At 36.2% G+C, this 15,556-nt stretch overlaps 3 protein-coding genes across 6 annotated transcripts in view; 2 read left to right on the top strand and 1 right to left on the bottom strand.

The window, feature by feature from the left end:
• Window positions 1–584: 584 nt before the first annotated feature.
• LOC126882104 (zinc finger protein 239-like) overlaps window positions 585–15,556 on the top strand; it is a 103,270-nt gene continuing 88,298 nt past the window's right edge. The window contains exons 1-2 of one of the 4 annotated variants that reach the window (XM_050646955.1): window positions 585–889; window positions 1,071–1,396. The gene's annotated coding sequence lies outside the window, so the exon portion shown is untranslated. The remainder of the gene's footprint in view (window positions 890–1,070; window positions 1,397–15,556) is intronic. The other 3 variants (XM_050646952.1, XM_050646954.1, XM_050646953.1) reach the window with 3 other exon arrangements.
• Window positions 6,987–7,616, top strand: LOC126882586 (uncharacterized). Its single transcript, XM_050647559.1, has one exon. It carries the CDS (start codon window positions 6,987–6,989, stop codon window positions 7,614–7,616), a length of 630 nt encoding a protein of 209 aa, XP_050503516.1.
• LOC126882587 (uncharacterized) lies at window positions 13,772–14,584 on the bottom strand. Its single transcript, XM_050647560.1, has one exon. It carries the CDS (start codon window positions 14,582–14,584, stop codon window positions 13,772–13,774), a length of 813 nt encoding a protein of 270 aa, XP_050503517.1.

Below are 15,556 nucleotides of genomic sequence, written 5' to 3' on the forward strand. Positions count from 1 at the left end.
TTTAAATGTTTAATATGTAGAACTTTCCTTTCAGTTAAATACAACTTATTTTTACCTACTTATTTCTTCTTAGAGAGGATATTTTTGTGATATGTGCAATCAGATGAAATTGCCAATGCTTGCAGCATTTTATCAGTTGGGGTTTATTGAGTGTTATAAATGAACTTTAATGGACTGAAATTTTTACTGGGAATAAGCTATAGTTTTACATTAAAATAAGTTTACAATTCGAAACGTTAAACTAACTTAATTTTGAATAAAATTTTGGATAGTAAACTGTGTTAAGCACAAGAAAGTGACTTTAAAAAATTAAATATACACAATGTATTAGCATTGTTTAAAAAAGGGTAGTTCTTAAACAATGGTATTAGTTAAAATGTAACTTGTTTCTCTTGTTTTCACCACTTTCTCCTAGAGAGGATATTTTTTTCTATAGAATAAGTATTAAATATTTTTTTAAATTATTTTTTAGAAGTTTCAGTTATGTTGTTCATGTATATACTTATAAAAATTATTATATTTTAAATAAAAATGATTTTCATATCTAACAAAATAGGCTGTCATCTGTCATTTCTTTTTCGGCTGTCATCTGTCATTTCTTCTTCTTTTTTGGGCAGTCATCTGTCATTTTTTCTTCTTTTTTGGCTGTCATGTGTCATTTGTGAGCAAATAATTTAGTAGAATTTTTGGTAGATTTTATCCTCAATCTAGTAGAATTTGGTAGATTTTATATATAATCTAGTAGAAAACGAGGTTCGGTCGTTGGCAACCCTGTATATAATATGTACAAAGCCATAGATTAGGGGAAAGGGGAAAGCAGATGATGTTGATCCATGTTAATCAATGTTGATGTGTACGTTGTATTATTTTATAAATAAATACAAAATAGGTAAATAGGTTAGCAAATATAAATTATAAAAAATCTTCAGATCTTCACCCTCACTCATATTCGTGATGTTTGAAGAAAACGGAGCCTCGCAGCCTCCTTGTGAAGTTTAGTACATAATTTTTTGCTTATCCCTACTATCCCTACCGTTTTTAGCACTTTAGTCTTATTTATTAGTGCTTAGTTTCAGGAAATCAGGAACAGCTGCTGCTTTTAAGAATTTATAGTGATACTATAAACCAAATAAAATGGAGATTAAACAAGAACTTGAAGACATTCACTGGAAGAAGGAGACTCCAGATAATTTTGTGTGTTTACCTGAAATAAAGGAAGAAATTGCTGAAGATGAATTTGCTTCCTATAACACACAAGAGAACTTTTTCTTGGATACCAAGGATTTAAATGATATTAAAACCGAAGTTAATGTTGAAGATTTAAAATATGAAGACATACCTTGTGAAGTGGAATTAAATATTAGCGGAAACAGCTTTCCTAAATTATCTAAAAAAGGTAACATATAGGATGTAATACTTTGATTCTTAAAAAAGGTAACAAATATGGTGTAATACTTTGATTCTTATTATTTTTTTAAGGTTCAGTTTATACATAGTTTCATTATTCTACAAACATATTTGTCTATACAATCTTTAATTCTTTCATTTCTATTGTTGTATCATTTATACACCGACCAGCACAAAAAACGGCCACCCCACAAAATGGGTCATTTTTGATGTCTCGAATTTCCTAAACCTGTTGTCCGATTTAAGTGAATTTTTTAACCCGGCATAGGTCGCTAGGTAGGTTGTTACTCACATATCCAACTTTTGCATTTCTTTACAAAATTTTACAAAAAAGATGATGTTTCATCAACGATAAAGCCATTTGCTTTAAAAAGACACGACGTTTTTCTGTTTTATTATTATTATCTTTATATAAAATGTGACTATTGATGCCGCCAATATTTAACATTGAAAGATATAATAATATGTAAGTAATAATATGAAAGATATTATAATAATATGTAAGTGACCATCTACAACTAACCCGCGAAACAGAACATAGGATTTTCATATCATTGACCATATCCACGACGCCTTTTATTATATCGTAAACGGATATTATTTTAGGTTTTAAGTGGAAAAATAAAATTAATTTTTATACACAGTTGGTGACGCGGTGGTCGTTTGATGAGGGAATCTCTCACATGAAGCACACTGACTCAACACTATGGTGATACTAAGTAAACTGAGTCACTGTCTGAGCGGACGAGTCTATTAGATTGTCGAGGGAGGATAGTTAGGAGAATAGAAGGAACTACAGAGCTTATAATTTCCCAGAAAAAAAGTTGTTCGCAATTTTCTGAAACCGTGAGAGAAAATCTCATGTAGCGACCACTGGCAGGTTAATATGCTATAGCCTTATTCTTTAACAATATCACTGTAATAATATTGTTGCCAGATAGGTAAATTATCATTGTATACCAGGTGTACCAATCAAACTGTGTTTTTCTCAAAGTTCACCACACCCTGTGGAATATTCTAGCATTTATAAAATACAGAAATTAAAACCCAACTATAGCCTTAGGTTTTCTTGACATTCTGTTTTTTGATTCATTCGTTTATGTTGGATAATGAAAAAGTTAGGTACTTTAACAACTAGCCATGTTCTTCTTCAGTGAAGGGTGTTTCTAAATAAGTACGACAAACTTTAACTTTAAGGGATAATTCTGCATGAAAAAATAATGACCGTTTGCTTTATAAACATGTCTGCAAATGCTTCGTTTCTGATATACTGGATGTTGAATTTTTTCTTACAAACTGATGATTTATTTACTGCTCTAAAAACCGGTTGAGATATGAAAATGAAATTTAGCAGGTTTTATGGGGTTGTTACTGCGCATACAGGTACAGGTACCGTATTAGGTCCACTATTATTCAATATCCACGTTAACGATTTATATAACCTCAATACTGAGGGGAAGATAATCAGTTTTGCCGATGACACTGCAATTTTATATAGCGTAGACGATTGGGAATATTTAAGGGATAAAATTAATGTAGATATGCACAAACTAATAAAATAGTTTAATTATAAAGGTTTAACAATTAATTATGAAAAAACCTTTTTTGTTCCGTTTTGCAGTTACAAAGTATCACTACCTTCTTATAGTGCTATAACAATTAAAAACACGAAAGGAAATATAATTATAAAATCAATATAAAATATCTAGGAGTAAAAATCGACTCTCATTTAAGATGGGATGCCCACAAGATCAAATAACAAAGTGTTTGAGAGCCTTGGTTCCAAAGTTCAAATTTCTCAAATCTAAAATAGATTTAAAATATTTAAAAATATATTATGCACTAGGTGAATCTATCTAGAATTAGATATGGAATACTTGGGTGGGGCGGTGTACAAAAAACTTATTTAAAGAAAGTCGACATCTTACAAAAAAAAAAAATTGAAAATAATAGTTAACAAAACAATGACATACCCGTCTCATTTATTATTCTGTGATACTAACGTAATGGATACGAGGCAACTTTATATGTATTCCCTGGTATTATACACATACAACCATAAACATATCCTGCATACATTACCTCATCACTATGAGACTCGTACTAAAACCAACCAACACATGCAATTGGGAAATATTAAAAAATCAATAGGACAGAGATCTGCCATGTATCTTCCTCCAAAAGTATTTAATCCCCAACATATACAATACATAGGTATATTAATACTCTTAATTCACTAGGTATGGTAAAATCTATATTCAAAAAGTATGTATTGAACCTAGATCGTAATATTGTACATAAATTATTTGATCTGACTTAACAAGTGAACAAAATTAAAAAAAAAAATGTTTGCAATAGAGTGGTTTGTTAAATTTACCCAGTTCCTTTGTTTAAAATAATGAAAAAAAAGAAAATAAATAAATACGTACATGTAAGATAACAGAATGTTTGTAGCTAGGCATTTAGTATATGTACACATACTATATTCAAAAACTAAACATTGTTACACACTATCCCCGTGTTTGACCAATAGATTTTAACAGGTAGTGAGTAAATGTTTCTTTATTTTCTAGGATAAACATGTAAAATAAAAAGTAGAATGTAATAATATAAAACGTAGAATATAAAATTAAAATGTATGTATTTAATTCTTGTACTGTGAAATTAATAAACATTATTATCTAGATTTAGCCATACGGCTCACACTCCCTCTAAGGGGAAAATTGACTCATCCCAGATACCTACCTACGGTATCAAAAGGATTGAGTTCTGGTGGGACTCTTTCCGTGTTATCGAGCCCTAGGTGACTTGGTATGCAGGTGTATCTCCCATAAATTTTCGTACACATCTTGCCATTGCGTGTAGTACAGCTTTCTGCATGGTCTTGTAAAGATGTTCATTTAGACCCAGCTTTTTTATGCTTTCGAGGAGGGTCTTCGGAATAACCCACTAGTAGACATAATAATCGGTATTGTCTGGGTACTTTGCATTCTCCATTGTCTCCGCATTTGAATTTCCAGATCTCTTACTTGGCAATCTTTTCAGTAAATTTACTATGTAGATTATTGTTGTTAGGTATCGCCACATCAATTAGTGTTGTTTGTCTTGTTAATTTATTAACTAGTACGAGATCTGGTCTATTATGTGCCACTGTTTGGTCTGTGAGCACAGTGCGGTCCCAGTATAGCTTGTAGTTGTCATCCTCAAGCATACTCTCAGGGACGTATTGATAATATGGGAGATGGTCCGTTTGGAGAAGTCCCAGCTTGATAGCTATCTCTTGATGAATGATTTTTCCCACTGCGTCATGCCGTTCCTTGTATTCAGTTGCAGCAAATGCCTGGCAGCCCCCTGTAAGATGTTGGATGGTTTCTTGGGCTTGACATCCATATCGGCATTTGTCGTTTTGGACCTGAGGGTCTTTGATGATATATTTCAGGTAATTTTTGGTTGGTATAATCTGATCCTGAATGGCCAGTAATGAACCCTCCGTTTCAGGGAACATCTTTCCTGATGTCAACCAATAGTTCGACACTGTATTGTCGACATAGTCTTAGCTGACCTCATTGGGATGTCACCCGTGCAGAGGTTTACCCATCCAGGTGCGCATTTTTTCGTCTTTAGTGAGGTGGTTTATGCGCATTTCTGGTTCCCTCAGTTTGATCGGTGTTGTGTCATCTACTGCGCAAATAGCGCGATGTAGAGTAGATGTCTCAGCTTGCATCTGAAAATAAGTTCTTAAATTAGCAATTTGTTTATCTAATTGCTCACCTATATCCATAAGTCCTCTTCCTCCTAGGTTCCGTGGTAATGTTGTTCTTTCTACTGCACTTTTAGGATGGTGTTTTTGTGCCTTTGTGAGGTGTGTTCTTACTTTTCGCTGAAAATTCTCTATGTCCGTTTTTATCCACTTAACAATGCCAAACGAATAGTTAAGCGCGGAACATGCGTAGGTGTTTAGAGCCTTAACCAAATTTCTACTGTTTAGGTGTGAATGAAGCAGCTGTTTTACCCTTCGTATAAACTCAGTAGTTACCTCAGTTTTCATTTGCTTATGGTCAATTTTCCGCGCTTGCTTTACTCCAAGATATTTATACATATTGTTTTCACCCATGGCCTCGATGTTCTGGCCGTTTTGCATATCGAATCCTCCGGGCTAAACATTATTATTATTATTCCAGATTTAGCCATACGGCTCACACTCCCTCTAAGAGGAAAATTGACTCATCCCAGATACCTACTGTATCAAAAGGATTGAGCTCTGGTGGGATTCTTTCCATGTATTCTGGTAGGTGTGTTGCTGGAATTAATTGAAATGAATATAATAAAATGAACGGTAAATATTTTATTTTGTGGTAACGAAAATGTGTTTCGCTTAAGACACTCGGAAGAAGGGTAGCGAGAGCGTTGGGTGTGGTCCGACGCGTTTGCCTGCTGAGCTGTTACTGAATAGAAAAACCACAACGATTACTGTTATCTTTCTTTCCTCTGACCAGATAACTGAGCAATAAATCATTTATTAGGTCTGGTGTATACTTTCGCAGTTACAACAAAAAACACTCTCGAATGCATACTGAGGTGTTGACATAAACGTCTGATATGGTAACTAATTTATGTGGGTGAGAAAAACAGATGGTGGACAGGGTAAAGCCATGTCTCTTCATTTGTATTTGAATGTGCATTTCGAATGACTAACGTCGTTTCGATTTTGAGAAAAAATAATAAAAAAAATAAGAAAATAAAATTAGCAGAAATAGTAATTATAGCGTAATGCTATATACCCCCCTTCCGAGTGACCAAGACAATAAAATAATACATAATATATTATATTATGGAGTCGTCAATTAGCAGCCGAAGCGGACGGTTCTACGAAAAAGTTGTGATAAACAAGCTATCCGAGAAAAACATTTATTTATTTTATTTGAATGCGTTCAAAAACGTGAGTTTTATTATTAATATTATCAATTTTACGAAAATGGGACGTTTATGAAAGTGCAAGGGTTGCTGTTACCATCCTAAGAAAGATCTATGTATTTTTAATAGCGTTTTTGTTCGGCAAAAAACATTACACACAATTAGTAATTAGTGAATAGTGATAAAACTTAGTACTTTTGTGTCAAAACATTCTACCTTTACCTTGTAAGTGTTGGCGGAGATATAAAGGTGGGATTCAACGCTCCAAAGGAACGGTTAGTAAAATTTCAATCATTATTAGAACTTTTTTTGTAAGAATACATGAGAAATATAAACAAAAAAAAAATAGAGAATAGATAGTACAAAAAAAATCAATAAAAACATACTGAGAACCGATAGGGGTTAATTTTCCGCGGAGATAGTCCGAAATTAACCCTTTTCGCGGTTGTTTGGTAAACTTGTAGTTCTAAAATCTGTATATATTTAAGAAATAGTACGTAATTTAAACTGGGCATATTATATTACATAGATAAAAAAAATTAATAAAGCTGGAGCTGGAAAGGGACGAGCCTCTGATCGAATATCGCAAGAGAAAAGACAGAGAATCAGTATCTCCCCCAAACCCAACAAAAAAGCTGCAAATCGCAAAGGGAAAAACGGAAGACATGGAGAAAACAATGGACACAGAACAAGAAACAACAAATAGCTTACTGAAACAAGTTTTGAATGAAATTAGACAAACGAGGGAAGAAAACAAGGTTTTTAGAGATGAAATACTAGAATTAAAGAAAGAAAACAATAAGGTAAAGACAGAACTCGAGGAAACAAAGAAAAAGCTAAATATTTTGGAATTTAGGGTAGAACGGTGTGAAAAAGAAATGAAGCAAAACAACCTAGTAATAACGGGTCTCAAAATAGATGCGAATGATGAAGCTGAACTAAAAGAAAAAATGACAAACTTCATCAAACAGCACTTGGAAGAGAACACAAAAATAGAGAAAGCAGTTAAACTGGGAGACAGAACTTGTCTATTGAAAATGGAAAGTATAGAAGAAAAAAATAAGGTAATGAAGAAGAAAAGTAAATTGAGACATATCAAAGGGGAGAAGATTTTCATAAGCCAAGATATGACAGTCTTAGAAAGAAATATTCAGAAAGAAATAGGAGCAAAGTGTAAGGAATTAAGAGACATGGGGAGAAATGTTAAAAGGGACTACAATGGATTAACCGTGGATGGTAATGAAAAAGGGAGATGGAGAAAAGACGGTAAAGTAGAAACATTCCCAAAAAACTAGCTGATGAAAATCAAAAGATAGTACCACTGGAAACAGACTCGGCAATGCAAACGGTTAACGAAAACAAAATAACACACACAAAAGAAAGAAAGAATCTCAATAAGAAGAAAAGAACGAAACCCATTAGAATGGGATCTTGGAATATTAGAACCATGCTAGCAGTAGGTAAGATGCAAGAAATAGCCCTTGAAATGAAAAAATACGAACTAGAAATCCTAGCCCTACAAGAAATACGATGGAAGAAAGAAGGAAAAATTGAGAAGAAAAACTTTAGCATATACTATGCGGGAGAAAACAAATAGGGAACCAATGGTACGGCATTTATGGTGAACAAAAAAATGAGGGAAAAAGTGATACAATTCAAAGCAGTTAATGGAAGGATATCTTACATAAGAATAGAAAATAAATAAGCCAACATCTCGATAGTCAATTGCTACGCACCCACGGAAGAAGCAAGCCAAGAAGATAAAGCAGAATTCTACGACATCCTGGAAGAAACCTGTGAAAATATTCCGAGGAATGATATATTAATAATATTGGGTGACTTCAATGCAAAGATCGGAAAGGAGGACTATAATAGTAATGTAGCGGGCAAAGAAACCATTCATGACACTACGAACGACAATGGAGGAAAAATCTGCAACCTAGCAGCAGCAACAAACACATATATAGTTAGTACTAGGCATAAACATAAAAAAGAACACAAAATAACATGGATGATACCAGGAAGAATGGATGGAAACCAAATAGATCATATTCTAATTTCGAAAAAGTGGACACAAATAGTACAAGACGTAAGGTCATATAGAGGGGCAAATGCGGACACTGATCACATATTGTTGATAGCAAAACTTAAGATGAAAATAATCAAAGCAAATAATCATAAGGAAAGAAAAAGGAGGAAATGGAATATAGCCAAACTGAAAACGCAAGAAAAAAAGCAACAATATACAGAACAACTGGAACAGAAACTGGGCAGGTACGAGAACATAGAAATAGAAGAGGAATGGAAAAATATTAAGAACAGCATAATAGAGACAGCAGAACAAATAATAGGATTCCAAAAAAACAAAGAATCGAAAGAATGGTTTGATGACGAATGTCACCAAAAAAGTCAATTGAAGCACCTCGCAAGAAACAAATGGCTACAGAGTGCCGAACAGGAACTATTGGACCAATATAGAAAAGAAAAACAAGAAGCATTGAACTCTGTAGAAGAAAGAAGAACACATGGATCATTGAACAAATGCAAGAATTAGAATCGAATAATAAAGACAAAAGAAATTGTTCGAATACATAAAACAACAATACAACACCAAAAAAACTGTCACAAAAATAAACAAAAAAGATTGGGAAAAACATTTCACGAACCTATACAAAAACAACAACAAGGCAGATTCAGAGGATGAGGATATAAGAGATAACAGAGATGAAAAGGAAGGTGCACCTACTTACCAGGAATTCATGTAGGTACTAAAACAACTAAAAGTAAACAAAACGCCAGGGCCAGATGAAATCAACAACGAACTGATCATCAACGGAGGAGAGGAGCTCACGAAGCGAATGCACAAGTTAATGGTTACAATTTGGAAGGACGAAAGCATGCCCATAGAATGGAAAAATGGGCATATCACACCAATCTTTAAGAAAGGAGATCCAACTAAGTGCTGCAACTACAGAGCAATTATGCTACTAAATACAACGTATAAGATATTGACCACAATTATAAGAAACCGACTAAATCAATACACAGAAAAAATTATAGGACCATACCAACAGGGCTTTAGAAAAGGAAGATCAACAATAGATGCAATACACGTCCTAACACAAACAATTGAAAAAAGCTATGAACATGACGTAGAATTACACATACTATTCATCGATTTCCAACAGGCCTTCGACAGCATATACAGACAACAATTACTAAAAGAAATGAAAAAAATGGAGATACCGGCAAAATTAATAAGACTAACTAGAATGACAATGAAAGACTCAACAGCAAAAGTTAAAACAAACGAGGGAGATACAAACGACATCAAAATAGAACTTGGGGTAAGACAAGGAGACAGTCTGTCAACGACACTATTCAATATCGCTCTAGAAGGAGTAATTAGGGACACAGGCTGAAAAAGACAATTATTCAAAGCTCAACACAGATCATAGGATATGCGGATGACCTAGGACTGATAGCACGAGATAAAAAAAGACTAGAAGAGGCACTTTTAACCCTTGTAAGAGAAGCAAAGACGAGAGGATTAATAATCAATCAGAATAAAACAAAATACCTTATACGCACAAGAGACAATGTAAACAGAATAACAGAAATAAAGATAGGTGAAAATACATTCCAGAGAGTAGATTACTTCAAATACCTGGGGGTGATGGTGGACGGCAAAAACGGAAGGAGTATAGAGATCAACGAAAGAATTAAAGCAGGTAATAGAGTATATTGGAAATACCACCGACTACTCAAGGACAAAAACCTGAGCAAAAAAACAAAATCAAAAATATATACAGCAGAAATTAGACCAGTGATAGCCTATGGAGCAGAAGTAATGTGCCTTACGAAAAAAGACGAAGAAAAGTTAAGAATAATTGAGAGAAAAATTTTGAGAAGAATACATGGCCCAGTGATGACAGAAACAGGGGAATATAGAAGGCTCATGAACCATGAAATAATAAATATAACTGAAGGAGAAGATATAGTAAAATTCATTAAAGCACAAAGACTCAGATGGTTTGGACACACAAAGAAGAGGGGTAGAAGAACTGATCAGGAAGATAGTGAACTGGAGACCAGTAACAAATAGACCAAGAGGAAGACCAAAAATAAGATGGGAAGATCAACTGCTAGACGATATATCAAAGATGGAAATTGCAAACTGGAGATAAAAGATTCAGGACCGGAGTGAGTGGAAGAAGATAGTAGAGAAGGCAAAAAACATCACAACCTATGAACGATGACCTAAAGGACACTGCGGACTAATCCACCGCGTGAGATGGATTAAAAGAGCTCATAGTATTTGAGCGACCTATACTCTAACAAGAGTGAACGGTCCATATATATATATATATTATAATGAAAATAGATAAAAAAACAATGCAAAGTTTATACGAGGAGAAAGAAAAAACCACTTGATTCACTGTGAACTGACACTTTCTTGGTAACTTCCAGTAAATCTTGCTTTCCTCTTCGGTCTGTTGTTTGTTTTGCTGGATATTGTCATTTTTTCTGTTTCGTGATGGGTACTTTCGTGAAGTTCGTAAGCTGGTTTCAATCTGTCTATGGAAATTGTTGTTTCTTTTCCATTTACCCGGACGACAAAAGTCTTGTCACCTCGCTTAACAACTGGAAAAGGACCGTAATATGGGTTTTCTAAGCTGCTTTTGATTGTATCACGGCGGATGAAAACGTGAGAGGTGGTTTTCATGTCTTTGAAAATGAAGGTACTTTTGGATCCATGATGCGACGGTTGCGTAGGAGGTTTTCGAAATGGTTTCGAAGCGTTTTTAAATAAATGTGAGCATTGTCGTCGGTGTTTCTTTGTGACGAAAACAATAGTTCACCTGGCAAACACAATGGTTCTCCGTACACGAGTTCGGCGGCTGAAGTACCTAAATCTTCTCTCCACGCTGCTCGAATGCCCAGTAACACTGAAGGTAGGCTTTCGGTCCATCGGATGTTTTCATGACATCGAATTGCTGCTTTTAACTGTCGATGAAACCTTTCTACCATACCATTTGCTTGCGGATGATAGGCGATTGTCCTTAAATGGGTAGTTCCAGTTAATTTGCATATTGATTTGAAGAGATGCGAAACGAGCTATCCAACCAGAAAAAAATGTTCTGGCTACTGTGTCTGCTTCTTGATTAGGCATCGGGAAAGCTTCTGGCCAACGTGTGAAACGGTCAACGCATGTTAGACAGTATCTGTTTCCTTCTGAGACCGGCATCACTATAATGTCTATGTGGACATGTTCGAATCGGCTGGAAGGTGGTAGAAAACTTCCAGTAAGTGAAACAATGTGGCGCGATATTTTCGATTTTTGGCACTAGACACGCTTGAGTCCATTTCCTCACATCTGATTTAATGGATGGCCAAACATATCGCTGTGTGATCATCTTCACAGAACTGTTGATTCCGGGATGTGCTAGGTTATGCATGGTGCGAAAAATTGCCATTCGAAGTGGTTTCGGTACAAATGGTCTGGCTGTAGATGTTGATATGTCACAGTACAAACTCACGTTTTGTTCGGAAAAGCGTATTTTCTTCATTTGAAGTGATGTTTTCTCACTTAAAAAAGTTTGCAGTTCTGGATCAGTTTCTTGTGCGAGAGCTAAGTCAGTGATGTCGATATCTTTCTTGATGCTATCGACTCGAGATAGTGCGTCTGCCACAATATTTGTTAATCCAGAAATGTGCTGAATGTTAGTGCAAAACTGTCCTATATAGTCTAAATATCTAAACTGTCTAGGACTACATTTATCTAGCTTCTGAGTAAAGGCGAAGGTGATTGGTTTCTGGTCTGTGTATATCGTTATGTCCTTTCCTTCGATCATATGTCTGAAGTGTTTTATGGCTAGATATATATCTAATAGTTCTCTGTCTTATGCACTATATTTCTTTTCGCTAGGTGAGAATTTCTTAGAAAAGAAAGCTAAAGGTTTCATACCTGTATCCGTTTTTTGTTGTAGTACAGCTCCCGCACAAAAATCGGAAGCGTCACAAGTGATGGAGATATCAACATTGTTTACAGGGTGGCTCAGTAAAGCAGCGTTAGCTAAACTGTTTTTGCAGTCGTCAAAGGCTTGGATTCGCTGTGGTGTCCATTCGATTGGTGCTTTTCCTTTGACATTACCTTTTAGGGCATCATGTAGTGGTGCTTGTAGCTCAGCTGCATTGGGTATGAACCTTCGGTAGAAGTTTAACATACCTAGAAATCTGCGTAGGTCTTTCACTGTTTTTGGCTGAGTGAAATTTTGTACAGCTGCTACTTTTTCTTGTGGAGGTGTGAGTCCTCCGTCTGATACTGTGTATCCCAAAAAGGTAATCTCGTTTTTGCCGAATTGACACTTCGCTGGATTTATCACAACGCCAAACTGCTTGAGCCTTTTGAAAATCTCTTCCAAATGCGACATATGCTGCTCTTCGGATTCTGATGCAATGAGAATGTCATCGATGTAGGCGTAGGCGAAGTCTAGACCACGTAAAATCTCATCTATGAAACGCTGGAATGTCTGCCCTGCGTTTCGTAAACAAAAAGGCATATATAAGTATTCGTACAGCCCAAATGGTGTGGTAACGGCGGTTTTTGGTATGTCTTCCGTGGCTACTGGTATCTGGTTGTATGCTCTCACTAAATCTATTGTAGAGAAAATTGTCTTACCAGCTAGCGCCTGACCGAAATCTTCGATGTGCGGAATTGGATATCGATCTGGAACTGTTTTTTGGTTTAGACGTCGATAATCTCCGCAGGGTCTCCATTCCTCACCTTTCTTCGGGACCATGTGCAGTGGAGTAGACCAGTTACTTTTTGATGGTCTTATGATGCCTAGTCGTAGAAGATTTTCGAACTCTTTTTTAGCCCATTGCAGTTTGTCAGGTGCTAATCGTCGAGGCTTCGAAAAAACGGGTGGACCTGGTGTTGTATCGATGTGGTGCTTGGTTTGATGTTGAATGTCTTTCACGATACCGGCGGGTCGCGTGATTTCCGGAAATCATAGCAGCAGTTCGTGGTAACGCGACGCTTCCGCGATAGTCTTTACGCTGCCGTCGAAACACTCTTTAACGAGTCCCTTTGTTCGAAGGGTTGTCGTACTGTCTACTAAGCACTGGTTAGCAATGTCCACTAGGAGAGCGAAATGGGAAAGAAAATCGGCTCCGATAATGGGCTTTGAAATGTCCGCCACTACGAATCGCCACGTAAAATCACGCCGTAGTCCGATGTTTAATGTCAAGTTCACATAGCCGTACGTCGCTATTTTAGTGTCATTGGCCGCGTATAGTTCGTATGAAGTCTTTTCGCGTGCACCCCTTACATATTTCCGCGGGAAAACGCACAGATCGGCACCGGTGTCGATTAAAAATTGTTTTTTAGTATCATAGTCTGTTACGTAAAGGCGGCGAGACTTTGGGCTTGGATCGGATGCCGCACTCACCGACTGCCCGCGATGTTTCCCTGATGCTTGCACGGAGGAGAGCACTTTTGAGCCTGGTCACCAAAACGGTAGTGATACCAACATAATATGTCACTATTATGTTCCCTACTGTAGCTACTGTCTCTAGGATATGGTCTTCGTCTTGAGTTGCTGCGGTTGCGACGGTATGTGTTTGTTTGTGCTTGAGCCTGCGTCAAGCTAGCTAGCTGGATTTTCATGTCAGCTAATTCGGCTGTCAATTTATCAATAGTACTTTCAAGAGTGTTAGAAGCTTCTGAAATTTGGGCCCTAGGAGCTATAGCTTCAGATATTGTGTCAGCTAGCTCGGCAACTGCGTCCAAACTAGCTTTAGCTTGAGTAGCTAGAATAGCCTGTGTAGACGCTGGCAGTCTACCTAACCACAGAGATCTTACAATATTGTCTGGTACCGTTGTGCCTGCTAAAGACTGTAAATGTCGTAAAAACTGCGAAGGTCTTCGATCGCCCAGTTCTTCATGCTCAAGTAGTCTTTTAATTTTTTGTTGCTGTGATGCACTACGTCTCTTAATTAATTCTGACTTTAATTTTGCATACCTCTCTGTGGTTGGTGGTGAAACAATGATGTCCCTAACTTCTAATATGTAGGCTGTGTCTAAATTGGCAACTATATAGTTGAATTTGGTTGCGTCACTTGTTATATTTGCCAGTGTAAATTGGTTTTCTACTTGCAGGAACCATATTTCAGGATCGTTGGGCCAGAAAGGTGGGATTTTAACTGAAATCCTATCAACTGAAACACTGGTATTGTCACTGGTGTTAGCGTCCGTCATTTTCGATGTTCACTGTATTTAAAACCGGCAAAAGTATAATATTATTAACACTAACTTTTTAAATTTTCGCGGCGGTTTAAATACTCGCGGGGTCACCAATATTCCGGTAGGTGTGTTGCTGGAATTAATTGAAATGAATATAATAAAACGAACGGTAAATATTTTATTTTGTGGTAACGAAAATGCGTTTCGCTTAAGGCACTCGGAAGAAGGGTAGCGAGAGCGTTGGGTGTGGTCCGACGCGTTTGCCTGCTGAGCTGTTACTGAATAGAAAAACCACAACGATTACTATTATCTTTCTTCCCTCTGACCAGATAACTGAGCAATAAATCATTTATTAGATCTGGTGTATACTTTCGCAGTTACAACAAAAAACACTCTCGAATGCATAGTGAGTTGTTGACATAAACGTCTGATATGGTAACTAATTTATGTGGGTGAGAAAAACAGATGGTGGACAGAGTAAAGCCATGTCTCTCTTCATTTGTATTTGAATGTGCATTTCGAATGACTAACGTCGTTTCGATTTTGAGAAAAAATAATAAAAAAAAATAAGAAAATAAAATTAGCAGAAATAGTAATTATAGCGTAATGCTATACATGTTATCGAGCCCTAGGTGACTTGGTATGCAGGTGTATCTCCCAAAAATTTTCGTACAGTTCTGGCCGTCGCGAGTAGTGCAGCTTTTTGCATGGCCTTATAAAGATTTTCATTGATTCCCAGCTTTTTTATGCTTTCGAGGAGGGTCTTCGGAATGACTCCAGTAGTAGACATAATAATTGGTATTGTCTGGGTACTTTGCATTCTCCATTGTCTCCGTATTTGAATTTCCAGATCTCTGTACTTGGCGATCTTTTCAGTAAATTTACTACGTAGATTATTGTTGTTAGGTATCGCCACATCAATTAGTGTTGTTTGTCTTGGTAATTTATTAACTAGTACGAGATCTGGTCTATTATGTGCCACTGTTT

This window comes from Diabrotica virgifera, chromosome 3, assembly GCF_917563875.1.
Source record: "Diabrotica virgifera virgifera chromosome 3, PGI_DIABVI_V3a".
Classification (NCBI taxonomy): Eukaryota; Metazoa; Arthropoda; class Insecta; order Coleoptera; family Chrysomelidae; genus Diabrotica; species Diabrotica virgifera.

What these genes read in the sequence shown, in the direction of transcription:
- LOC126882587 (XM_050647560.1), bottom strand. Translation starts at nt 14,584, where the DNA reads ATGACGGACGCTAACACCAGTGACAATACCAGTGTTTCAGTTGATAGG.
- LOC126882586 (XM_050647559.1), top strand. Translation starts at nt 6,987, where the DNA reads ATGGAGAAAACAATGGACACAGAACAAGAAACAACAAATAGCTTACTG.